This window comes from Glycine soja, chromosome 10 (assembly GCF_004193775.1).
Source record: "Glycine soja cultivar W05 chromosome 10, ASM419377v2, whole genome shotgun sequence".
NCBI lineage: Eukaryota > Viridiplantae > Streptophyta > Magnoliopsida > Fabales > Fabaceae > Glycine > Glycine soja.
In genome coordinates this window covers 45,138,714-45,165,575 of record NC_041011.1, presented here as the reverse complement: position 1 = coordinate 45,165,575, position 26,862 = coordinate 45,138,714, and the positions used below count along the sequence as shown (strand labels likewise).

Genomic DNA, 26,862 nt, shown 5'->3' with positions numbered 1-26,862 from the left:
TTCCAACTGACGTTAGTAATCAATTGATCTTTTTTTTTTTTTTTATAAAAAAAAACTTTGACTCACTTGTAAACCCCAATTAATCAGATCAACTCACGAGTTACTACTCATTTTAATTAACAGCTCGGATAAGTCTGTATTATTTGACTATATATGGAATAAACCGTGTTTTGCACAGTAGGGTGGGTTTATTTTAAATGATTTGGGTGGAAACTTCAAAGCACTACTCGAGTGGACTGTTATGCACGTAGTAAAGATTCGAGATAATGAAGTTTTAATTATAATTCCAATTCTCATATAAATACAGTGCCAAATAAAAATTTGCTTTAAATGGAAGGAATAAAAGATCATGCATATTTCTATTAGTTAAATTCGGTTATTCAAATAAATACTAAATATAGTTTACTAATTAAACATCCACTGGCCAATCCCATGAGGCTAATTAGACGTGTGAAACTGGACAAGTTTCGTTTTGGGGTCCACACATTTATAAAACAATCCTGACGTAATGTACATATCTTCTTCTGTGGCCATCATTAGCAATAATCTCAACAAAAATACCCCATATATTAAATTGGATATGGACTCTGGATTATATTTTTCATTGGATTACAATAACTTTCTAACTTATAAAACACGAAATGTTTCTAAAAATTAAAAGAAGTTTTCCTACTTAAACCTTGGTAATAAAAGAGGGGTGGATAGATTTAGAAAAATATCAGAAAATGAGACAAGGGCATGGTTTATCTTGGTAAATTCGATCCTCTCAACCAATCAAGTATACTTTTATTAAAGGGATCTAATTAATTGAATTTATAAACATATATCGTGTTTAATTTTTAATGATAAAAAAATTGTATATATTTTTCAAAATAATGTTCCATTTCGACCGTACTACAATTTTAAAGTACCGTGTATGTATGGCTAAGATGTTGAACAATAACTGTGTGAATAAGGCACCCCTCTTATGATATTCTTCGTACCAACTCATACAAATCCATTTCAAAAAATAATAGTATGATATAACACGGACGACTTTGAAGCAATAAAAAATGTTTTCATAAAAAAATGGCATTTCAATTTCCAAAAAGGCCAATAGAATAGAAGTTGAATATAGAAATGAAATAAAATATGAACATGGAATCAAATTTCACTAAGTGAACCCCCAAAAAAATGAAAATCAAATTCCACTAATGAATAGGTGGACAAGACACCGACCCCTAGCCCTCTCTCTCTCCCAACTTATCCCCACCTTCCATTTCATAAGTCAATATTTCATATTAGTTTAAAATTTGGATTATCTGTATTGGTTAAACAGATTGGACTCCATATTTTTGCTGGTCCAATTTTAAATAGCTTTAACAATTCAATTGCTCTAAATTACCTAAACTTAGCCGGAAAAATAGAATCATGTCAGTTTTGAAGGAAAAAAAACACTCTTCCGGAAGTAAATTTGCATTTAATTGAGTAAAATTTTGGCCGAGTTGTCATAATAATTAGTCAGGTCAAAAGAAAAATAAAAAAGAACCCAAATTATTAAAAAAAAGAAATTCAAATATTCCTAATTATGTTAACTGTTTTATCTTATTGTTTCTATACAAGATTAAAACATTTTTGCAGTCAACAAAACTCTTTTCTTTTTTCAATAAAAAAGTCCTAGGTTTAATTTAAGTCTCTGTCTGTTCCTTTTCCTTTATAAGCAGTTTATTATTCAAAAATATAAATACAATTTATAACTATTTAGTGGAATTCATCTTTATATAAGATTCCTGGTTGAGTTTTCTACTTTTCTTTTCGAACTCTGAAGTTGATTCCATTTGATATAAAGATGGGTATTTTCGTCCATTCAGTGTCGCACTCAACATAAAGATATAAAGATATTAAACATATAATAATTATTTAATAAATGAATAATAGTAGGATATAAACGTTTCTTTAGCGTAGAAGAGAAGGTAGAGAGAGAGAGTAGAAAATGTTTTAAAAAAGGCAAAGATTTATTATGTAACGCAAGAAGCTGAGGCTGTTCCCAAGTCACTCTCTTTGCAACCTCCGAGGAATTTTGGTAGCATCCTCTGCGATGTTTTGTCATCAGTTTCAGTTTTTGTAAAAGATAGATAGATAGAAAGAGAGAGATATAAGTGAGTTGTTTCAGTTTCTGTGTGTGTCAGTAAGTGCTTCTCTTTTGTCCATTTTTTCTTCTTTCTCGTGTGGGAAAATGCTGGTTCGGAGAAGGGTGATGAGTTGGAGAAGGGTGGCGAAGGCCCTTCAGGCTCTGGTAGCTCATGTCTTACTTTTCACCTTCACTATTACCCTTGCTCTCAAGCTTGATCATGTCATTCGTCACTCATGGTGGTTAGTTTTCTCTTTCTCTTTCTTCATTCACACACTTTCTTTTTGGTTATACCCAATTTAGAAATAGTGGAAATGAATCAAAGGGTCACACCAAAATTCTCTCTTTTCAATGATTTTTGTTTCCAATTACCATATCTAGTGACCCTGCTCGGTGCTAATTTGTTTCCCCCTTTTGATTTTCAATGCATGCAGATGTTTCCTTTTTCTTTTCTTTTTTTGTTGTAATTTTGGGAAAAAAATTTGGCATTCATTTACCTTGAGATGATGTTTTATTATTTTCCTTTTAGAAAGGCAACTTGCTTACCTTATATGCTATTGTTCTGTTGTGTTATCTATTTATTATTATTGTACAGTTTCCCCTTATTCCTTGGTAATGAGATGAGACGAGATGCCTTTGAGTTATTTTAATAATTTGATCTTTTGATACTTGTACTGGCTAACTGGTGTTGATTTCAGCTAGTAAGGATGAAAGTACTTTGCTTGAAAGTGTTAAGTAATTTCCCCCCTCATGTCTTAACCTGGTTATGTTCCAAAAGAATGCTTTTCTACTGCTATGCTAATCATGATAATAGTACTGCATAAGCGTTATGATCAATATTCTCCATTGCCTCGCTAATCAGTCACAACTTTGGTGGGTACTGTCCCCAACCGAATTGTACCGATGAGAATAATCATCAAAGGATCCTGGGTTGTCTGTGTGGTTTTGAACATGAAATGATTATTCTTGTGATGCATGTGTGAGATGATGATTGTACGGGAGCCTATAGGATTTTATTCCATGAAAGTCTTACTGATAGCAATAAAATTATGGCATTTCCTTTTTCATTCCATATGGATGCTATATTGTCCTGCTGAGATCTTGTACCGTATGATCCAAACTAACAGCACTCTCAAGTTTGTCACACTCAGGAAATGGGAATATATATGGGTGTGTTATTTTCATGTTGATGTGCAACCATTTATGTTATGCCAAACATTGAATTGAACATAAACATTTGATCATTCCATGTAAATCATGGGCAAGTCCTTCATGATAATCATGTCTTAAAATATTATTGCAAAGAAGATATAGATTAAGATAGATCATATTATTCCTATAATAGCTAATATTGTAACATGTCCTTTTTGGCAGGAAGGTATTTTTTCCTCTATGGGCTTTTCATGCTGTGGTAGCACGAGGCAGGTTTTCCTTGCCTGCTCCTTCGATGCCTCATGATCGCCAAGTGAGATATGCTTCTTGGAAAATCTTCCATGTTTTGTGGAAAATTAGAAATTTATCCTGTAGTAGGTTTTTGTTACTGAACTAAAAATAAGTTGTTTATGGGCAGTGGGCTCCTTTTCATTCACTCGTAGCAACTCCACTACTTGTTGCATTTGAGCTACTTCTTTGTATGCATCTCGGGAGCAGTTATGGTAGGCAACATTTTCTTGTGGTGCAGCCATATGGATTTTGTTGACAACTGTATCTTCACACCAAGATAATCTGTGATATGTTATCAATTGTAAGATGATATCAAATTAAATAGTATTCATTGTAATGATGCAGTGATGAATTTAAGGATTGTCTTCATGCCCCTGATATTTCTTGAAATGGCGATTTTGTTTGATAACGTCAGGTAATTGTCTTGTTCCATTTATAAGCTTACCAAAATTTATATTCAAGTAGTTCATAAGCAGTTTGCAGATATATTATAACCCATTCATAGTCCTTCATCTTCTTTAATATTAGATGGAACTGTCTGAAATAAAATAAAAAATGGCAACAAAATCACCACAAACATTCAACTTTATCTACTGATTTATAAAGTAACCTGCATATTTGGGTATGCTTTGAACAAATCATTTTGATTGTTGAGAAGTTTCACAACTTAAAAGATTTTAATAATTGAACTGTATGGCTAGGCATGCTTCTGCTCAATGTTAATAAATTATACAAGCTGCTTAGCTGCAAGCTGCAATACATTCTCTTCTGACAAATGGATGTTTTATTGACAAAAATGCCTTTTCATAGGATGTGTAGGGCTTTGATGCCTGGAGATGATGAAAATCTGACCGACGAAGCAGTATGGGAAACTCTTCCGGTAGGGTATTATTCATTAGTTGACTAATTAATTTAATCATTGATATGTTTTGTAATAGCCTAGAATAAGGTCTCTACTGGCATTTGCTTGGCAATTTAAAATACCAAGATTTGATGACTTTTAAGTAATATTTATTCAAATCCTCAGTGAATTACTTAGTGTTATTATTATAGTCTATAGAGGAATGAGGAATGAGAAACAGCAATAAGATTGTGATTATCCATAATTTAAAATCCGTTGATGTGTATGGCATTGTGGTTGTAGATTATACTTAATTTTGGTTGAAAATTAGTACTCAAAATTCAAGTCTCTTTGTTTTTGCTTTATGGAAAGTAAAAGAAAAGAAGAATCTTCAAGCTCTATAAAATATAAAAAAAAAATTGCAACTTCCCTTTTCTTTTTTTCTGTCCTTGTTTTGCACTGAATTGACAATTATCCTTTTATGTATCAAATGTGACTTACTGACTCATTTTAATGATTCATTCCTTGGTTGGCAGTTGACTATCTTTTGGGCATTCATTTCGATGTCTGATGACCAACATTCAAGTTGAATAATATTTCACATTTCATTCTTATAAATTGCTGTATATGGTATGCTTTAGAAATATGGTATGCCCTGTGTTTGTGTGTGCGCTGCATGCAAGGCCACTGCCCAGGGTTTTGAGGGGTGTTTTATAATTTGTGTTATGGAAAGTGCTATCTGGTTGAAATGGATAGCCACTGCATTATGGATTATTGACACTTGTACAAGGTAGTTAGTAAGTGTTGGTGTCTTTATATCCTAAGAGTAGGGCAGCACGCTGGTATGAAGTATGAAACCTTATCCCTTGCATTTTGGTGTGCTCAATTTCATCATAATGTCAATGGTTGTTTCTAGGCAATAGGAGCCTTACAACTACCAATTGCACATCTCATCTTGGGCGTCAACAGTTGTTATAACCTTTTTATACATTATATAAGTTGATAACTCTAGTTTGTCTGTAATGTGTATGATGTTGATAATTTCCTTTCATTGAGGTGATCTTCTAATATTCATGTGCTTTCTCTGTATTTCATTTCTCCTTCCTACATTACAAGTAATCATGTGCAGGGAGGAAAGGGGGGATTTATTATGAATATCTTTTGTTCTCATCTTAATAATTGATATACCTTATTCAAGACTTGTCTACTACAAAGAGAACATTTTAAGTGTTTTACTCAATTGATAATGTAATCTTTGGTTTGCTTTTATTTTCCAAAAGTTCAATACTAAGTTGTGTAATTCTCTTTTCTAGCACTTCTGGATTTCAATATCCATGGTCTTCTTTATTGCTGCCACTGTGTTCACCCTTCTAAAGATATGTGGTAAGTTTCAAGTTTCTCTTGATAACAATTGTTGATCATATAATGAGCTTCTATTCTGTCTAATTTCATTGTTAACTTGGAGCTGCTTCTTACTATTGAAATATGACTTTATCATTCCCCACCTTTTCTTGATCATATGATGAGCTTCTATTCTGTCTATTGTGTTTGTGATGTTGGTTACAAGGTTGTCAAGCTCTCGAGTTAACTAGTAAACTCTTACGTGTTTACAATTCTAGGTGGAGGAAACGAGTTAACTCGCTGTCATACTTTTTTATGGATGAAACCGGGTAAACTCTTTAAACTCGGGTAAACTCTTTAAACTCGTGTAAACTCTCGAGTCAAGAGAGTTTGAAATCAAAATGTAATTTTTGCCTCCAATTGGCCCCACAATATTAGTGTTTTACTATGGCTCAATTGTTTGATCATTTATGTAGTTTAATCGTATTTGATATTAATGTACTATAACACTATTATTGTGGTTTGCTACTTTGCTTTATTGTGGAGTTGAAATGTCAAATTATTGTTGCCTTGAGAGCATATATGTCATTAAAAGAATTTTTAATATTATTAACTCGTTGGGTTGAGTTTATGAGTCGAGTTTACAAAAGCTACACGAGTTTACGTAGATTCTCGAGTTTGACAACCTTGGTTGGTTAATTTTCCACAACATTTTTCTGATTTATGAAACTGACTCTTTTAAAGACATTATCTGCCTGCAATATTCTCGGGCAATGACTTTTATTTATTTAATGAAAAATTTAGGAGACCAACTTTAGATCGGGTTTTATTTTGGAACTAAGTTGTTCTTACATTAAAACTCAATAGAGATTCTAAATTTATTTTGTAAGTTACAGATTTAATTCCCTGTTTGGTTAAAATTCATCTATTGTAGTTAATCTTATGATTTTTTTGGGGAGAGTGAGAGGTGGGACTAGGGTTTTAAATAACCACTCTTGTCAAATAGTTACAGTTCCTTATATTGGCATTGTGATCAAGAGGTATCCTGAGTTATTTTTATCGATACATAAACTAGATGAAGTTTTATTTGTTCCTCAATTTATACCTAGCACCCAGCCTACGAATATTAATTGCAAAAAAGATGAAACAATTTACAACACAGATTGAAGGTATTTGACATGGTTGAACATTAAGAAACCAATCTTCCATATTCTGAAAGTCAATTATATAGTTGTGATATAAGCTGTACTCATCCTGACTTCTGTAATCTAAATTCCTTTTTAAGCTGGTAAAAACAAAGGTATACTATAAAAAAGTTCAACATGATGTGTAGTAAGGAATTATGATCACTATAGCATATATGTGGTTATAAAAAAGTTCTCTATGCACATTCTAACATTGCTTAGAATGTTTGCTATTGGTTTGTCAGACTGTAGGAAATGGTGTATTTAGTTACTTCATGTAAAGTACAGGGAATGAGATGTCATAAATAATCTTTAAAGGGTCCTTCTAATAAAGCTAAGAATGAATTAATGTATCTGTAAAGAAACAGATGCGTATAAAGGGAAATTGGCACAAACAGTAAGGCATATTTACACAGTGACACTAATGTAAACATTGATATTGGTACAAAATTGAAGGATACAAGAAGACAAGTATCTAGAGTAGGTTGTCTTCCATGAAATACTTCAATTGATACAGATACTAATAAATACAGCATCCTGGAGTCAGCACATATATTCAAACAGTTTTTATCTACAGAACTGAAAATAATAAATAGTCATTTTCCCATGTGTTTCTATCACATCTGCATGCATCTATGAAAGTAAGCTGTATTTTCTTTGGTCTATTCCTCCAACAATGAGGATTGGTCAAGATGGCTTAGGAAAACAAGTCGTTAAATATGTGTAATCGGGGATATATACTGTCTATGTTTGATTTGCTCACAGTATGGTTTTGTGCTGTTTTGTGTTACTTTGGTCGCATTCCTTGCAAATTTCACTGTTTGACAGTGATTGATACTCCTCAAACTTTTTGTTACTAACTTTATTTCAATTACCTTCAGGTGATGTTGCAGCTCTAGGATGGTGGGACTTGTTTATTAACTTCGGGTATGATCAATATCTTCTGGTAGATTGTTATGTATTTGACCTTAATCTTGTGCCTTTTCCTTCATAGAATCCTTGTATTCTTTTGCAGCATTGCACAGTGCTTTGCGTTTCTTGTTTGTACAAAGTGGCACAATCCAACTATTCATGGAGGCTGTCATATTACAGAACCATGCTCATCGTCAAATACCATAAGATACCTAGACTTTAGGACAGGAGGCTTAGTTGTTTACACAGATGAAGATAGACAGCAAAATGGGTTCTGCAATCTACAGGATATCGGTGGGCATATTATGAAAATTCCATTCATTGGTTTCCAAATACTTCTTTTTATGCATTTAGAGGTATGATAATTGCTAGCAAAAATCTTGTCATTTATGTTCTCGGAGTTTGTAGGTTTCCTCAATTTTTGATTTTCTTTCCTCTCTTTTTTTCATTTAAATTTTAGGGAACACCATCCAGTGCAAAGAATCTGCCCCACTGGGTCATTTTTTCCCCACTTTTTTTGTTGCAAGGAGCTGGGGTTTTATTTGCAGCTTATAGATTAATAGAGAAGATAGTTCTTCTACTCTACTGTGGAGATATTCCTGAAAGATACTCAGCCATAGCATCAAAATCCCGTGAGTGCTTTGGGTTCTTTCGACGTGGGTCAAGGTATAAGTTTACATCTGATTGGCTAGAAAAAAGAATTTGTCTTCGGTAGATTCTCTACTGAACTTAGAAAAACTTGAAAAAGTTTATGAACTGACATGGACAGTTTTTCATTGCCTGCACTTTCCCTCTTAACAGGTTGCTTGGTTGGTGGTCAATAGATGAAGGAAGTAGAGAGGAAGAAGCTAGACTTTTTTGTGCTGGGAGTCCTGGGTCAGTACTCTACCCTACATTATGCCTTTATATTGCATATCTTTGATGTCATTAGCATTTTTCCCCCCATGCTTGAGAGCTTTAAAATCCTGGAACCTGGTTATCACTTTCATATCCTTCTCTTGGAAGTCTCAAGTTGTGTAGTGTAATGATTTTTTTTCTTCTTCTAAAATTAGCAAAGTTTTCTGTGTCTGTTTCAAAAATAGAATTGTGGAGATCTTGTTCAATTCTGATTTATCAGTGATAGTTATTACTACGTCAGTTAACAATTGGAGTGTGCTTGCAATAAGACGAGCTTTTGTTCTTTCTCTTTATGCTCTCAAGTGGCTCTTACAACAATAAGTATTTGCCCCTTATAAAGTTGCTATTTTCAACAGTATATAATGATAATCAAACTTTTCTCTAATTATGTGATTTGATTTACTATTTAGGTATAATACTTTCACCCCTGATACGGTGAAGAAAATGCCTAGGGCAGATCTGGTTGAGGAGGTAAAGATGTTTCCTTATATCAAAATATGTAGCTACCACGTTATTTAGTAAGATATTGTTTCCTTATTTAATATTACCTTAGTTAAACCAATTACTCGAGAAGGTTTAACCTCTTAAATACATTTCAATAATCCCCCTTGTAACTCACAGATTTGGAGACTACAAGCTGCATTGGGCGAGCAGACACAAGTTACAAAATTTAGCCAGGATGAGTATGAAAGACTTCAAAATGTAGCATTCTCAACTTTGATTTTACTATTAAAAGTAGTTTATATAATCTTGTACAAACATTCTTGTTATTAGTTTGTAGGTTATTTTTGTTCATTGTTTGTACTTGAATGACTGTCAAGTGTATCAGGATCTAACACTCTTCAAATTGAATGGTAAATGTATCAGGAGAAGATCTTATGCAGAATTTGCTTCGAGGAGCAGATTAATGTGGTCCTACTTCCCTGCAGGCATCACATTCTTTGCAGGTACAAGCCCTTGCTTTGCTCCAGTCTGATACTTTTCTGTCACTATCCCAATTAACTTTTCTATACTCAAGCCCCAAAGAGGGAACTCTAAGGGGCAGTTTGGTTTGAGAGAATATTTTCTTCTTTTATTTTTAATAATTATATTTACACTTTATTTTCTGTTTTGAAAAGTTTGTGTAACAAATAATGGAGACAGAAAAAAAATTCACTGTTTCCTTTGCAAACTTCTGAATACAGGAAACAAAATAAAAAATTCACCATTTTTATTTTTATAATTAAAAGTAATCAAGTAAGAACAGAAAACGTTTTCTGAAACCAAATGGTCTCATGTGCTTTGTATCACGTTTTATTTTAGTGAGGAAATTTCCAGCAGTATGCTGCTTTTGTAAAGAATCTATTCGTTAAATTGCATGCAAATACGTTATGAGCGACTTGTGTTTGAAGATATTAATTGTTTCTTTTTTTCCCGTTGCTTCGGACTTCTAATGTGGATAATAGCACTTGCTGCGAAAAATGTAAAAGGTGCCCTGTCTGTCGTGGACCAATTGAAGAAAGGATGCCAGTATATGATGTGTAGACTGAGTTCAATGAAGATGTATAGGTATCTTACTGACCATACAGCTTGTGATTTTAGACGAGGCAAGCACTGAGAATGATCAAAATCTCTTCTCATAGATATGATGAACATCAGAAGTTGGATAGAATTTTAAACGTGTTACCCCCCCTATTTTTTCTTCCATAGTGCATTCTTGCAATTCAGAAGGGATTGCCAATAGTTGCATTGTCTTGAATTTTGGTACCATAAGGATTTATCTACACCAAAAATGAAAGATGACATATTTGAGGTATTATCTGTTTTGATGTTGGTCTCAGCCTCGTGTATGGAGTCATGGTTTTATCCTTAAAAAGTCAATTTCGATAGGTTTAGGTGAATTATCTTTTGTCTCAACTCTTAAACGATGTGAGATTGTTTGTTGGGAACAATATCTATTGTACTTGTAGAATGTAGTCTGAAAAAAAAAAGACTAAGGTAGTCGTATTTTACAGACTAAACTTTAAACAAAACGTTGATGGATAAGTATGGTTGTAGGTAGGGATATACGCCCCTTAGGAGGACAGGAAAAAATGATACGTAAATACTAAAATAAATACGTGATAGTCAAACAGGACTTGTTGAATGTTTGGTGGGGGTTGCCTCATTCGTTTCTTAGTCTGACAAAGCGTCCTTTGCCCTTGTCATCGGCTTTCACTTAGAATTCTAAGGAACTGGGCCCTGAATTGTGACTTTTTTCTAGAACTCAACTGTATGAAGATATTACATGAATTATGTTGTAAAATAATTAATGTCGTTATATGTAATATTAAATTTTTTAATATATATTAAATTTACATGTAAATTTAGATAATAAATTTTGTGACAAGTAATTTTGATCTAATAATTAATTTGTTTATATATATGAATTTTATGAAACCTATGATTTTTATTTAAAATTTATATAAGTAAAAAAATATATTATTATATCAAAATTAATTATAATAAGGTAAAAAATACATTAGTAAATTTATCTTAATAAATCTATAATTTTTATTTATAATTTATATATGTAAACAAATTAATTATTAGATCAAAATTAATTGTCACAAAATTTATTATTTAAATTTACATGCATATTAAATATACATTAAAAATTTTAGTGTCACATATAGTGACATTAATTATTTTATAACATAATTAACTTATTAGCTTAGTTGGTTAGAACGGCATGTTAACAACGTAAAAATCACATATTTTTCTACTAATCTCTTTTAGTAAGACTTTTTCACTCAATAATTTTTGTCGGAGAACCTAACTAATCACTTTTAGTAAGACTTTTTCTCTTAATAATGGTCTTTTACCCATTTAATTTTACTCAAACCAATATAATGTTGGTTCACTATTGATTTATTAACTCTACAATGATAAGTGCAAGGTGGGAGGGGGTTTAGTTGAATGTGGAATAAGAAGTCTTACATAATTTTTTGTTATACTAAACAAATATATATAAATTTGGACAATAATACGTTGATTTTGGAATATTACAATAAGAAGTCCTAGACTTCTGGTCAATGGTTGAATTCGAACATGTCTGCAGCTTAGTCCATATCGGAGAGATCATGTTGAAAGTCATTGAGTTAGTATATTTATGCAATTTGCAACTTCTCACTCGTAAGTCTAAACTAATTTCTTGTTTCTAATTCTACTATTTGACTGACGGATAGCACGTAAGTCAAATCTGTTATTGTTCTTCTTATCGCCTAGCTTCAACTGAACAGTGTCCATCACAATATATTACATTTTTATCCATAAACTGCTCACATCACAGTACTTGTGGGGGGCCACAATTACTTAGATTCTTTGTAATCTTTGTATATTTTGTGCAACTATTAAAACAAATTACTCATTTTGCTTAAATTTTGGTGTTATTACAAAAAGTTTATTTACTTTTACCTTTGTCAGAAAGAAAATAGGAGTAAGGTTTTCAAGAACATCTATATAGACTATATAGTCCAGCGCTTCATGACGGTGAATAGTAATTCTTAAAATGTTACACAATTAGACGAAGATTTGACACCAAAGCAGAGTAACAGGTAACAACTAACAAGAATTTGTTGCACCTAAGAACATACTCTAGGAATACAATAAAACACTTTAGATAAAACAGTCTTCGAAATAACATCAACATAAAAGGTCCATTTCTAATGACTCAATACATTTCCACCTCACCAAAGCCTAGTAATTGGTAACAACAAAGTTAGAACATTTTTGAGGAGGTGATTCTTCTCCACAGGAAGCTGTGAATGGCACTGCTTCCACTACAGATTTTGTGCCGGTAATTTTATTTTCCCCTTTATTAATCTTGTCATCGATCATAAGAGCAAAGCCCTCGAAGCAATCCTCCAAGCTTCTGAATGCTTCATCAGGATAGAGAGTGCTAATCTCAACATCACCAAGTCCATCTATGTTGAAGTTAACTTGACAACCTTTGATGAATATGTCATGAGTGAAAGATGCCACAATACTTCGCGGTATGCAATTTTCTGCACATGCACACATCAAAAGTAATACTCATGCAGTGTGGGTGAGGAATGCTTTTAATGAGTACACATACCCTACTTTAGTACTTGAGATTATAATTGTAGATCAATTTAATCTTGGCTTTACAAATTAATCTTTTAGTAAATATCATTCACTTTAATCTCTTTTTGTGATATTTATTCTCACATTAAAGATTACGGAAAAGGGTATTTTGTAAAATCAAACTTTTGTAAAGTACTAAAGTAATGAATAGGGACTAAAATAGGGGTCTGTTCCCTCTTTATAAACATAAATCACAAAATATGGTCAAACTTATGAGACACAAAAGAGTAGGAATTTGTGAATGACTGAACCTGCTGCTACTGCCAGAAGATCATCTTCTGAGATGGTCACTCTGGGGATTGTAAGGCCAATTTTCTTTTCCCACAAAGAAGCTAGCTCGTTGATGCTGTAACAGTTGTTAGATGGTCGAAAATGAACATTTTTGTTGACTGTCCTGGCATCATCAACAACCTTCATTGTGAACTTTCCAATATCAATGCCATCAACAAAGTAAGCTGCACACATGAAGAAAAAAAATGTCACAGTTTATTGTTTAGTGATAGTTGATTTCAGGGATAGGACAATTTGTTCAATAAATGTGTGGAGTAGTAGTTGTTTTTGTTTACTTATTATACCTTTGACATTGCCATGACCATATATCTGTAATTGATCCAAAGGTGGAGGAAGCTGTGATGGGTGGCAATTGTCATAGTAAGGCCAAGAAGCAATGGAATTACAACAGATATTGGTATATGGAATCCCAGATTCCTCAACCACACGCCTAACCAGTCGCTTCTCCTTGTACATTGTTAGACCTGGCTCCACAGGATCTGCTTTGTACACATCATGCCCAAACTCTGAAGGCAAAAACCTCTGCAACATTGCATTATAACAAGTAAGAGATTCTACACTAAACATTGAACATCTTTTGGTTAAAAGTTAGTAAATAAATAGTAATGATTTAACAGTGAAGAGACTTGTGCTGTTTAGATGCCGTTGAACATAATATTTGGTAGGGTCTCTCCATATGAAAATCACATCAATACCCCTATTCACTATTATGAGATATAAGATTGGTTGAGTGGCTGGAAAATGGAAAAGGATGAAGGGAGAAAGAGAGATTGTAGTTTCAAATCCTCTTAATTGACATTTCTAATAAAACTAACAAATTAATATTTGCCCATAAAAAAACATTATTCACTACATTACTTCGTACTCTTCGGTGGGATAAATCACACAGTAAATGGACTTTTTTTCAATAGTATAAAGTTTATAGACGTAGTAACTCTTGCTACATGAACGGTTTTTTGTCATTAATTTGTTTCGATAGTTACAATATAATAAAGAAAAAACATTCTGCTACAAAATGAAACGTACTTAATTTATTATTTATATTTGTGTCGGTGCATGAACCAACTGTTTTCATTTTTTAAAATGTAAAAAAAAAAAAGAGGAATTTTCCATTTAAAAAATTACTAGAAAAGAGTAAAATTGTACCTTAATAGTCTTAACCGATTTCATGGCCTCAACAAGTATAAGCTGATCCAGCAAGCTCTTGGCCCCAATAGCAGAAATGACAATGTCTATTTCATACTCTTTCAAAATCTTTTCCACAAAGTCCTTGTTATTTATCACACCCTGCCACAAAATACAACACAACAGATTATTATCTATGAAAAGAAATTAATGAAACTTACCACATTCTTTTAAACATATTGTTTATCATAAAAAAAAAAGTTCACATAAGTCAACTAAATATACAAAATATGATGACTTACGTGAATGACAATGGCACCTTTGTCTTGGAAGTTTTTAACAATGGCATCCTTGGAAGGGTTAAGAGGTCCTGGCCGAACAAGCAAATAAGTGGGGTGTGCTGAGATGAGGCTTTCCTCGGCCACAAATTTGCCTATGAAACCTGTTGCTCCGATGATGAGAACACGACCCTTGGTGGGCATGGCTGGTGGTGAAGTTACCATGCTTCTGGAATATTGAATATTGAAAGAGTTATGTTATGATGACAATTTGGGCATGCAATACCAAAAGGGTGCTAGGTGGTTTATATAGGACAAGTGTACGTTACTAGAGCTAGAAAAAGAAATAGTTACATTAGGGGTAGTGTGATGCATGTAGTGCACTAGTGCTCCAAATATTTTTCATCTACTCTTCAACACACACATGACTCTTTACCTCATACTGAAAATATAAGTGGGAGTGTTCTGCCTAGATTGTCATATCGAATTTTAGAATATCATTTTTTTTATACATAGAAGAATATCAGATTCAAGTGCTCAAAGGTTTTATATATATACCCAAAATGGACTTATTAGTGAAAAATTTGGAGAATTTGCATGAGATTTTATTTTATGTTAAAACTTCATTACTATCACTTTAGACAAAAAAAGAAGTTATGTATATCTATTACACATAAAAGAAATATTTTTTGGCTTTTCTACCAAATTTAAGAATGCTATCTCCCCTCGTCCTTAATATATGCCTTCTTTGACTGATAGATAGTTGCATCTTTCGTCCACAAATGTCGTGAAAACTAAAAAAAGAAAAGGAAAAGAATAAGGAATTATTTTTTTAATCAAAATCATTGCACGGCTGCTTGAATTTAAGATCCATTTATTTATGTCTTTTTTATTATATAAAATTTCCATTTTAAAGAAAAACATGTTTTAAAAATTTATGAAGATATTTAATTTAAAAAATAAAATTAAAAAGATTAATATTACTTTCTTATAAGTTGAAAATAATAAATTGTATCATAACATATTTTTTCTGAAAAACTTAATTATTACACAAACGAAGCCCAATAGCTTCTGACACGTAATTTTTTTAAAAAAATTTACGATAGATTAATTTTAAAATAATCAATAATATCAAATTTTCTATTTAAATTTTAAAGATAATAATTAAATAAATTTGCATTCAAATTATGATGCTCTATAATTAGTGGATGCTTACAAACGAGATATATATCTATGACATAAATTGAATACAAAATCAATATAACTAGCGAAGTGTTTACTAAGGAAAATAATTGTTTTTCATTTTTATTTTTTCAAGACATTAGAAAACAATAAATTTAATATATATGTATTATCAGTATATATGTTTTTACGCAAATAACTAACAGAATTTGATCATTTTGTTATGACATTCTATTTATTATATATTTTTTTGGTGAAATCTATTTATTTATTATATATTGATGACACAAATTATTGGATGTTTATTTAAAAATACTTTAATAGTACATACATAAATTAAATTTTGAAAACATAATTTTTATAAGTTAAAACAAAATATACATTATTTTATATTATCAATATATCGTTGGTCCAAGTATACTATGTATTAATACCATGATGATTCCCAAAAAAAAAAAAACTCTATTTTTTAATTAAATCTTCATTTAAATTCATATTTATTCTTAACTTTGATTTCTTTTATGTCATCTTTTCGTAAACCACTGTCTATTGATTAAGACTCCTTGTTGTTACAAACGTCAAAAATCCAAATGCAATAACGTTTTTATGTACTAAACTCGAATAAGATAATGATGTGAAGAAATAATGACCTTCCGTTATCGGCCAAAGAGGCAAAGATGGTGGGGGTAAAATTGCAAGAGCACGCACGAGAATTAAATTTGTGTCTGTCTGATCAAACCTAAAGTGGCATTTGACATTCTGAAGGTATGCGCCACAAAAAAGTAAGACAAGAACTTAGACTATGTTTGTATATTTGTTTCAACCGGGGGTTAATAGCAAAAGTATCTATATACCTTTTCTTTTGTGTTCACTTAATTCTCGTGACAACAAGTTGACAAAAAACACATGCACTTGTTGTTTTATATTTCTTAATGTATGTTTGGATAACCATTGTAAATTAAAGTCTGCACAAAACTCATCTTAATTTGCAAAAGAACTTTCACCATTCCTTTTACAAAATGAGTTTTGTAGACCATTAATTTGATTTTGAAATTTGTGGATAATAAGTGGGACTAAAAATGAAGCATGGATTGACATGTTTTGTGTTTCAAACACATCCCAGTCTTCTTTTCTTGAAAGAATTCACCTGAGTATGTATCTCTTCTCATCTGAGTCTTTTTTTTAAAATTATTATACTAATTTTTATAAATTTAATTCATTTAATTTTGAATTTTGATTAATTTAATGATTGAATTAAGAAAATATGATGTTATAAAAAAAACTATTAGGTAAGTTAGAGTAAATTAATTTTTGTTTTTTAGACTAGTTTGTCTTCTCAAAGGAGAGGTGCATAACACAATCCACTCCACAGCATACCCAGCACTAGGCTCACGATTGCTTGCTCTCATCGTCACCTATCATTATGTCATAACAACATTTCTTTTTTAAATATTTGAGCAAGCTCTTCAATGTTATTGTCATTTGCAATATTCACAAGAAACATAATTAATTTTTTGTACAAGTGAAAAGCCTTCATATTTGTCAAAGACAAAAGAGTACAAGATTCGGGAGCAACAAGCCTTTAACAAACGTGGTATAACCTTATAATTTCCGCACCAAGTTCAGATGCCATTACAAACAAGTCTCACATGCATGCCATGTCATTCAATCATAGCAACAGACACCATTAATATTTGTTACATTTGAGGTATTTGGTTGTATATATACATATTGGAAGCTGGAAGCAGTTATGTAGACAGCGCATTTCCTAGTGGTGCAGGTGCAGCCATATGGATTTTATGATCACCAGATATCATTCAGTCACAGCAACACATTACTTGTTGCATTAATTTTGGAATATTGCAACTTCTCTTAAACGTTTATATATGCATCTGAAATAATATAATGAAAGTCATGTGTTGAGTTACTTTATTTATGCAATTTGCAACTTCTCACTCCAAACTAATTTCTTGTTTCTAATCATACTATTTGACTAGCGGCCTTAGCAAGCATATAAGGTGGCAAAATTTGTTATAGTTCTTTATATATCCATCACAGTAAATTACATTATTATATATCCATAAACTATTAAACTGCACAAATCACAGTACTTGTGGCCAACTACATAGATTCTTTGTAATCTTTGCATATTTTGTGCAGCTATTATTTCCCATACAAGATAGCCTACAGTTCCCCTGCCCCCCTAAATTTTAAAACAAATTACTCCCATTTTGCTTAAATCATGGTTTTATATATAACAAGAATTTGTTGCACCTCAGAACATACATAATCTAGGAATATAATTAAATACTTTAGGCAAAACAGTCATCGAAAAAACATCAACATAAAAGATTCATCAAAATTAAATCTCAGATATTTAATTTTTTATTTGATAAATCTTTAAAAAAAATTATGATTAGATAAAATTTTAATTTGAATTTAAAATATAATATTCTTGATTTTTTATTTTAATCTAAAGATTAAAATTAATTATTCTCATTTTTACATAAAAAAAAGATCATTCTCATATAATACATTTTATATATAAAGTCGTCTTCTTCGAACACTAGTCAAGAGGAAGAACAAAGACAACAAAGATAGACGATGATTCTCAGGATTGTCATACATGGCGATATATATGTATGATCTCGTTCTAGGACATTTTGACACAGTTGGAACATTGAGGCACATTCTGAACACAGATAGTATTTGCTGTACAATTACGCCACTTACCAAGTCCAAGGCAATTCACTTCTTTTTACTTTTTTAAATAGTTTGTTTGGACTTGCCGTTGGCCTGCATTTTTTTTAAATGCAGTTGAACGGAACCATGTGATGACCAAATGGGCTTATATACAACATCCATCATGTATATTCTTGGGGTGTTGCTAGATGCACCCTGAAATATTGTTTGTGCACCCAATAATTTAAATGAAGTGGTAAAAATGTCCTTTACTTAAATTTTAAAAACCCCCTCTCTCTCATTTCCCTCGCGCATTCTGTACATGCTTTCACCGCAACGCAGCTTTTTCCTACTCTGTCTTTGTGTTATCGTTGTCGCGTCACCACCGTCATCAGCCTCCATTGGCTTCGTTTAGGCCGTCTACACCACCGTCGTGCTTTTCCATCATCAAGGTAAAGTTTTTTTTTTGTGATTTAGGATCGCATTTGATATCCGTGTAACACATACGTATTACCTAATCTTTATGAGTTATACGAATTAGTTAATCCATATAACAAATAAGGATTACCTAATCTGTATGAGATATGTAGATTAAGTTATACAGATTAGTTAATCCGTATAACTCATACAGATTAACTAATCCATATGGTTTTTTAATTTATTAATAAATTATTTTTTTTTAATGGTAAATGTTTTTTATTTATAAAAATATTATTTTGATTTTTTTAATAGTTATTGTTTAATTTTTAAATAAAAAAGATTATTTTGAATTATGTTTTTAAATAGCATTTTTTGTTTTTTTAATTGTAAATACTTATTGTTTAATTTTTAAATAAAAAAAGATTATTTTGAATTATGTTTTTAAATAGTAATTGTTTTTTAATTGTAAATATACTGATTTTATTTTTGTTTTTAAATAGTTATTGCTTCTTTTTTAACAATCATATTAAAATATTTATAATTTAAAAAAATTCAAAAAATCAAATATTTTTTTTTAATTAAAAAATTTAAAAATTCATATAACTCTTATGTATTAGTTGATCTGTATGAGTTATACGGATTACATAATCTATATAACTCATACAAATTAACTAATTCGTATGAATTATACGGATTACGTAATCCGTATAATTCATACGAATTATAATTCATACAGTTTAATCAATTCGTATGAATTATACGGATCATGTAATCCATATAACTTATACGGGTTAACCAATCCATAAGTTATATAAAATTTACGAATTAATCAATCAATAAGTTATATAAAAAAAATTTACTTAAAAGGAAACAAAAAATATTTAAGGATATTTTTAAAATTTTATTTTAATACTGAGTGAGCTAGCAATATACCTAGTGTACTCAGCAACACCTATATATTCTTGTATTAAAAGAATTGGGGGACCAATCTTATATTAAAAAGTGTTAACATATAAGAAATTTTTTTAAAAAAATAAGGCCCCCTGCTCCAACTAGATCCACCCCTGAACAAAATTTAATAATTTGCACAAAATTATGTAAAGTACAAGCAAAATTATTTTATCTATCTCGGGATAAAGAAAAAATATGTAAGACAAAAAGAAATATAATATCATATTTTTCATTGCAGTCAAAAGGAAATAATTAGGTTGACAAAAAACTTTAAAAAAAAAACTAACTATTTCTGATAATATAAGATCATATTGCATCAGAAAACATATGAAATCTAAGCTCAGATAGACAAGCATTCTATACCAAAAGACAATTGTCATTCATGACTTCATACTTTTACAAATTATTCTTCTAATTTGGGTTACAAAATAATTTGTGTCATAAATTATCCATAAATTGATTTGTGTGTAGTGGCAAAAATGATAAGAAGCATAATGATGTTGTCAAGTAGGATAAAATTCTATTTGAAATTGCGCTTTGAGATTATTCTAACTTGTATGAATTAATAAGATTAGATTTTCATTTATATATTATATTGTATAGATTCATTTAATTTTAATGTTTAATATTTTATTACTTCTAATTATACCTCTTAATTTTAATGTCAATTTTTATTTGATTTAATGTTTAGTAAAAACAAAATTCTTTATCGATTAGTTCAAATCACTTTTCCTTATCTTTATACTTGTTTTTTTAACTATTTATTTATCTCTATCAATTTATTATTTTCATCTTTATTTTTAAATTAAGTTTCAATAATTTTAAAATAAATTACAACAATAAAAATACATTTATTTATCGTAAATTAAAAATATGGTATATATATTAAAAATATTCATTCATAATAAATTTTAGTTTTATAAAAATATATTTTTTATCCTATATGCTACATATAGTAAAATACTAGTATATATATAAGATAATAGATAATATATACATTTTAATTTTTTTTAAAAGTTTAAATAAATGAACTCAAAATCTCTTAATAAATTACTTTTTACCCATTTTAAAATATTTTTTAAAACATAGAAAAACCTCCTTTATAAATCACAAACATTCTGATAAGAATATAATATAAAATTGCGTTTAAAAACGAAAAAAACTAAAAGGAAAAAAAAAAATCAAAGAGAGGGAAAGAGAATACTAAAGAGACGGTTTTGAATCTCTCTCACACTCACACCTGTGAAAGCATCATTCTCCAACCTCTCTTTCCTATGGCTGGGTAAGTATTTTCCTTCTCTGCTTCACTTTCAAACATCATCGAACAAGAACACTGTTGTCTTGTGCTTCTCTTTCTATATTGCAAATGAGGTTTGATACTTTCATGTAAAGATCATACCTTTATGGAGTTTCGTTTGGGTTTTTCTGAGTTGGCTTTGTCCCTGCTCTTTTCATTCTTCTATTAGTGAGAACTAAATAGAAGATCACCCTGAGCAATTGAAAGTTCAGCTTTTCTTCACCCTTTTTCTGATGATGCGGATAGTAGTGGAATGCCCCTTCTTTAGTTTAGTATTTTCTGTAAATATAATTGAAATGGAAGCCTGCTGCTTAGTGTTACCTGAGTTTTGATCATGCTCGTGGTTTGGTTTTTCTTAATTTTTTTTTTACTGTAAAATAGCTTTTCTGGAAAATTTTCTCTGTGATCAATCATGTTGATCATAAGCAAGGTTTTCAAAAAATGTTCCACCACCGCTATTTTGGCTGCAATGACAAGGTTTTCAGAGTATCCGCAAGTGCGATTGTCGTCACATCGGTGGCATTTCTCTGCAATATCAAGGATTGTGATGAAACCAGGACCGCAAGGCTGCAATTTAAAACCTTGATAATAAGTTTATCTGAAAGTTAGTCAATTCTTGTTAAAAATGTCAAATTTTACTTGGTTGACCTAGGTAGTTCCTGTCAAATAATAAATTTTTTATTCTGATGTGCCTCTTAGATTGTATGTCTTCCTGAGTTTTTAAGCCATCTTTGTACTAAGTTTAGAGGGTCAAGTGTTTTTCCCTTGTTTGAATTAGTCTTTTATTAATTCTATCACTTGTATTTGTGACTATTTTTTATTTATTCTTTCTTGATATTATCCTTTGGAAGCTCAAGATATAGGACTCTTGTTGTTATTTTGATCTTAGTTTTTGGACCTTCTGATTATTATGATTTATGTTCTGAAGTGATGCATTGTCTCAGATTGTTAAAATTGTGTTTCTACTTGTATATGCAGACCATCATGGTTGGTGGACAAAAGTAGAATTGCAACCAAAATAAAGAATGCCTCTGGAACATGTGGTAAAGTTATATGGAAAAGCAATCCTTCCAGAGCTTGTCCAAGTTGTCACCATGTTATTGACAACAGTGATGTATGTGTATCTTTTTATCTAGCTTTCATGTTTCAGAGTATATTTCACAGGAACATTTTTTCTGCATAGATATAGATATTGCAATTGTGCATGTAAGGTTTGTTTCATGTAAAATGTTTGTCCTCCACCTCCTTCACCTCTAGTTTTGTACTTGTGTGTTTGTTTACTTTTCAATTCATTATTACATTTTATCATAATTATGCTAGTCTTGATAGTATTTTTGGTTCTTTGCTGAGTTTTGACAGTGATCTTCTATGAGAGTGATTGTATATGAAAAAGAAAATGTTTTTCAGTTATGCCTTAGTTAGAGCTGCTATAAAGAAAGAAAGAAAAAAAAATGAAGAAAGTGATTTATCTTAACGGGATCGAATGTGAAGTATTAATGCAAAAGCATTTAAATATTTACATGTATGTGTTATGTAGTTGTGCCTTGGTGACTTGTTGGTCATGGGTTCGAATCCGGAAACAGCCTCTTTGCATATGCAAGGGTAAGGCTGCGTACAACATCCCTCCCCCATACCTTCGCATAGCGAAGAGCCTCTGGGCAATGGGGTACGAAGTTTATGTGTTATGTAGTTGAAAATAGCAGCAACTACATAACTTTAAATGATTTATCCTTAACTACCACTTAAGAATTAACAAGAGATGAATCACTTACTTTTTACTTTTGAATGTATAAGCATTTAAATTTGACACAAGACACCAACTAGAGGGCTATAGGCATTATCCAAGTACCATTTTCTTGAACACATACTCATGATCTCAAATGTTTGTTACTTGAGTGTCTGTTTTTCTTATTTTTAACTGTGCTACTTGCCATATTTCTGGAGTCCATGAAATGTGTCCTAAAAGTTTATTAGCATTATTGAGTTTGCTTATACATATAAGTTCAAGACTTCATTCTTTTGTCCCCAAGTATTGCATTCATAGTTGTAGGTGTTCTCTTACATTTGAAACTTTATGTTGTTAGGTAGCCCAAGAATGGCCTGGACTACCTTTAGGTGTTAAATTTGATCCATCTGATCAAGAGATAATATGGCACTTGCTTGCAAAAGTTGGTGCTGGAAATTCAAAACCTCACCCTTTCATTGATGAATTTATTACTTCTCTTGAAGTGGATGATGGGATTTGTTATACTCATCCCCAACATTTACCAGGTGGATAGCATGAGTTTTATTCAAACCTTAATACTGGATTATTTTTCAATCAATATAAATAGTTATATGGTTATAAAATTTAGGTGTCAAGCAAGATGGAAGTGCTTCTCACCTTTTCCATCGAGCAATCAAGGCTTATAATACTGGCAGTCGAAAGCGTCGAAAGATATGTGGTCAGGATTTTGGTGATGTCCGCTGGCACAAGACTGGAAGGACTAAACCTGTCATCTTGAATGGGGTTCAGAAAGGCTGTAAAAAGATTATGGTCCTGTATATAAGCCCAGTGAGAGGAGGAAAACCTGAGAAAACTAATTGGGTTATGCATCAATATCATCTAGGAACAGAAGAGGATGAAAAGGATGGAGAGTATGTTATCTCTAAAGTGTTTTACCAGCAGCAGCAAGTCAAATTTGGTGAAAAGGGTGACCAGGATATTCCTGAAATCACTGAAGCAACTACAGTTAAAGTGGATCCAGTCACTCCCAAATCTGTGACTCCTGAACCTCCTCGTATTGAAAATCGATGGTCAAATCTAGACCTAGGACAAGAATCACATCACATTCCTCAGGTAAAACCTCAAACTGTGCTTTCTTAGGAAATGTAATTTTTTTTATCATATGCCACACATTTTCTTCTTGCGTGTTTTTCTTTGTTTTAGGAAGAGAATGTATCACATAATGAAAATGTAAGTTCTATTTGGCATGTCTTTTAATAATATTTGGCATGTCTTTTACTAAGTTGTCAAAATCAAAATGAAAGTTGCTATTAATCTAATATAAAAGGTCTATTTGTGGTTTTATTTCTATGCCACCAAATATCTAATTTTCTCCTGTTTTAGTGAATTAGGCTAATTTGATTAAAGGATGTGCTATGATCTAGTTTTTTTTTAGAGTAGATATTTATTTCATATGGTTTTGCTACCAATAGATGCATGCTTACTTGTTGCTCATTCTCTGAAATAATTTCATACACTTATAATTGTTCTTGGCTATTAACAGTGTAATACTGAAATGTCACCTGACCACTTTGCTAAGATTCTTGATGTCATTTTTTTAAGACCTGAATGACAATGATTTAAAAATTGTGAGATTAGTTTTGATAGTGGCCACTGGTGGGAAATGTGAAAAATAGCACCTACAGAAGTTGATAATTCTTGTTCTTCTGTTTTGGTCTTCTGCACAATATTATTCAAAAGCATCCTCAGACAGATTGTTTGGAGGACCTTCAGGCTGATTGTGAAGATCTTGCAAAAGATGATCTATTGATAGTAGAAACTGAAAATAATGAAGGGATAGATAATATAGAAAACAATGCTGAGGAAGACTCAAAATGGTGGGATAGTGAGTCACAGAATCTGTTGAGCTCACAACAACTTGTCGAAGCATTGTTCTTGTGTGATGATCTCCTTCAAAGCCAGTCTCCCAAGAGGGATGGGGAAAATGAGCACAAAAAACCATCTAGTCTTTCTGTTTATGCTAATCTAGGACCAGAGCATCTGAAGAAAGATATCGAAGAGTGTCAAAATCTTGTCCTTGACACTGCAAATGTAGTGCCTGAGACACCACCTTCAGAATTTCAACTAAGTCAGCTGGTATATTCATGTTCCTATGATTCGGCATTACATTGAATTCATTTTAGTTGTCACTACTACCTAATTTTCTTCATTGGTAATACATTTTTTTGTTTCTGTAGGATTTCAGTTCACAGGATAGCTTTGTTTCCTGGTGTGCCAGCAAAGCATTTGACTAATATGGTTCTTCACCTCAAATGGGAAGTAAAGTTTTTTGTAATATTTTTTTTGAGAACTTCTCATTTTAGGATCAGGGCAAAATTGAACTGTTACTTTGCTTGATTACTTGGGATGTAATGGAAGGCAGTGAACTTGTGTTTTGATACTTTTACTAACCATGCTGAAATTATAAGTATGTCCCTTCTAGGTTCTCAGATCTTTGATGTGGACCTGACTTGCCCACATGTATACAGACACGTGTTTCTCACTCTGAAAGTGAAAGATACACATGTTTATTACTGTTTTTAAAACCTTTGAAGTATAATGTCCCTATAGTCAAATGCATTGTCTACCATTAAACACTTGAAAAAAAAATGTTGTAGTGGTGCCAGATTCATGAACATTAAAAGTGTTAACAGTTTATTCCAGGTTGTGTTGGTTTGTAACTTGCAAGAGCTACCCACGAGCATGCTTTCATTTTCACGGGTAGCATTAATGCCTTTTGGGACTGTTGAGTGCCCCGCAAGAGCACAATACCGAATCCTTTTTAATTATTTCTTTACAAACTGGCCAAGGCGTGTCATAAAGTGATAATAAAAGTACTAAGATTTTTAATGCTGGCTTTGTTGTGAAAAAATAAACAACTTAAGCAAAGTTGTTCAATAAATATATAAGTTGGACAAACCATGTAAAACTTTCTAACAATCTAAATAACTTGGTTAATCTTTCAAACCTTTTTTTTATACTTTCTATTTAATCAGAGCATAATAATTGAGAAAAGTTTAGTTCAGTTGATTGAACAAAACATGAAAGTTGTTTAAATTCTTTGTTACTTGTTTTTTATTCCCACAAATAAAAAAAATAAAAATCAGAACATAATAAGTTTGTTTCTACTCTCTATTGACATCATGCTACTAGTTTTGGAGAGGTAAGAACAGTGTATTTTCTGATGCATAATAATATCATACAATTATGAGTTGATCATCTTATCTTCTTGCCTTGCCTTTGTCTTGATTTATCCCCAATGCAGTTGTAAATCTAGAAACATTTGAAAACCCTTCCCTCCCCCTTCTTTGTTAGCTTTGGATTCCTTCATCTTAATGTGTTATTCTACAAGAGAGACAGACACTATAAATGATTCCTCTGCGGTCTTTGTAGAAGAAAATTGTGGGTCATCTAACATGGACAATCCAAATCATAATGAAATTATGTCTCTCATTCTAGTGCAATCTTTCACGAGGCAACATAAACCGACCATGGTTAGTTCATAGTGTTCAAAATATCTGACTATTAGATCAAAGACAATGCTAGCTGTGATGTTATTCACAGACAAATGATCTGGCTTAGACAATGACGAGCTACAAAATTAAACTTGTTTTTGGTTCAGTTCATTGGGGCAGATAAGTCAATCCAATCATATTACTTTCTTTGGAGTTTATAGCGCAAAATACTTTTTCTTCCCATATTGCACAGCATCTCTAACGTCTGAATTATATGCTTGTTGGATAAAAAGAACAGCAATGCGTTAGTTTTTTTTTTTAATGACTTTGTCACCAATAGCAACATTGCATCATATATGTTGGCTATGAAATTATAGGTCTTAATCTTAATATGAACATTAAGGTGGATTTTGCTATCGATCCCGAACATTTGGAAGAAAATATCTACAACAATATTTTATATCAACACGAAAAGAAAAAGTCTAAAGCAATGTCTCAAGATTCTAATAAACTTCCTTTAATTAATCACTACTAATCACGATTCTTGGGTATTTTATTGTTTA

General features: G+C 31.5%; 3 protein-coding genes across 6 annotated transcripts; 2 read left to right on the top strand and 1 right to left on the bottom strand.

The window, feature by feature from the left end:
• The first annotated feature begins 1,951 nt into the window (after positions 1 to 1,951).
• On the top strand, positions 1,952 to 10,656 carry LOC114371251. Of its 4 annotated transcripts, XM_028328712.1 has the most exons (15): positions 1,955 to 2,352; positions 3,485 to 3,575; positions 3,681 to 3,765; positions 3,899 to 3,968; positions 4,364 to 4,433; positions 5,708 to 5,777; positions 6,014 to 6,064; positions 7,801 to 7,846; positions 7,935 to 8,187; positions 8,292 to 8,497; positions 8,633 to 8,707; positions 9,139 to 9,199; positions 9,350 to 9,430; positions 9,596 to 9,675; positions 10,174 to 10,656. In XM_028328712.1, exons 1-15 carry the CDS (start codon positions 2,216 to 2,218, stop codon positions 10,250 to 10,252), a joined length of 1,455 nt encoding a protein of 484 aa, XP_028184513.1. In that variant the 5' UTR covers positions 1,955 to 2,215; the 3' UTR covers positions 10,253 to 10,656. The 4 variants fall into 4 exon arrangements, with proteins under 4 accessions (XP_028184515.1, XP_028184513.1, XP_028184514.1 ...); XM_028328713.1 differs by lacking the exon at positions 6,014 to 6,064 and having other exon boundaries at positions 2,216 to 2,352; XM_028328714.1 differs by lacking the exons at positions 9,596 to 9,675; positions 10,174 to 10,656 and having other exon boundaries at positions 1,952 to 2,352; positions 9,139 to 9,246.
• A 1,549-nt stretch (positions 10,657 to 12,205) lies between these two features.
• LOC114370702 (leucoanthocyanidin reductase-like) lies at positions 12,206 to 14,839 on the bottom strand. Its single transcript, XM_028328095.1, has 5 exons — positions 14,572 to 14,839; positions 14,291 to 14,431; positions 13,429 to 13,666; positions 13,105 to 13,308; positions 12,206 to 12,753 (listed from the first exon to the last, which is right to left on the bottom strand). Exons 1-5 carry the CDS (start codon positions 14,770 to 14,772, stop codon positions 12,446 to 12,448), a joined length of 1,092 nt encoding a protein of 363 aa, XP_028183896.1. The 5' UTR covers positions 14,773 to 14,839; the 3' UTR covers positions 12,206 to 12,445.
• A 6,139-nt stretch (positions 14,840 to 20,978) lies between these two features.
• On the top strand, positions 20,979 to 25,420 carry LOC114370492 (SUPPRESSOR OF GAMMA RESPONSE 1-like). Its single transcript, XM_028327851.1, has 6 exons — positions 20,979 to 21,064; positions 22,058 to 22,193; positions 23,164 to 23,350; positions 23,434 to 23,918; positions 24,546 to 24,941; positions 25,043 to 25,420. The coding sequence occupies exons 1-6, from the start codon at positions 21,057 to 21,059 to the stop codon at positions 25,097 to 25,099; spliced, it is 1,269 nt and encodes a 422-aa protein (XP_028183652.1). The 5' UTR covers positions 20,979 to 21,056; the 3' UTR covers positions 25,100 to 25,420.
• Positions 25,421 to 26,862: the final 1,442 nt, after the last annotated feature.

Excerpts from the sequence above, each read along its gene's own strand:
- LOC114370702 (XM_028328095.1), bottom strand. The coding sequence starts at position 14,772 with ATGGTAACTTCACCACCAGCCATGCCCACCAAGGGTCGTGTTCTCATC. Across the intron at positions 13,309-13,428 it reads TGGTCATGGCAATGTCAAAG|CTTACTTTGTTGATGGCATT; the intron begins GTATAATAAGTA and ends TCATGTGTGCAG. Across the intron at positions 12,754-13,104 it reads TCTTCTGGCAGTAGCAGCAG|AAAATTGCATACCGCGAAGT; the intron begins GTTCAGTCATTC and ends GTGCATGTGCAG.
- LOC114371251 (XM_028328712.1), top strand. The coding sequence starts at position 2,216 with ATGCTGGTTCGGAGAAGGGTGATGAGTTGGAGAAGGGTGGCGAAGGCC. Across the intron at positions 3,969-4,363 it reads ATTTTGTTTGATAACGTCAG|GATGTGTAGGGCTTTGATGC; the intron begins GTAATTGTCTTG and ends GCCTTTTCATAG. Across the intron at positions 5,778-6,013 it reads CACCCTTCTAAAGATATGTG|GTGGAGGAAACGAGTTAACT; the intron begins GTAAGTTTCAAG and ends TTACAATTCTAG.
- LOC114370492 (XM_028327851.1), top strand. Across the intron at positions 22,194-23,163 it reads ATGTTATTGACAACAGTGAT|GTAGCCCAAGAATGGCCTGG; the intron begins GTATGTGTATCT and ends TTATGTTGTTAG. Across the intron at positions 23,351-23,433 it reads TCATCCCCAACATTTACCAG|GTGTCAAGCAAGATGGAAGT; the intron begins GTGGATAGCATG and ends TATAAAATTTAG.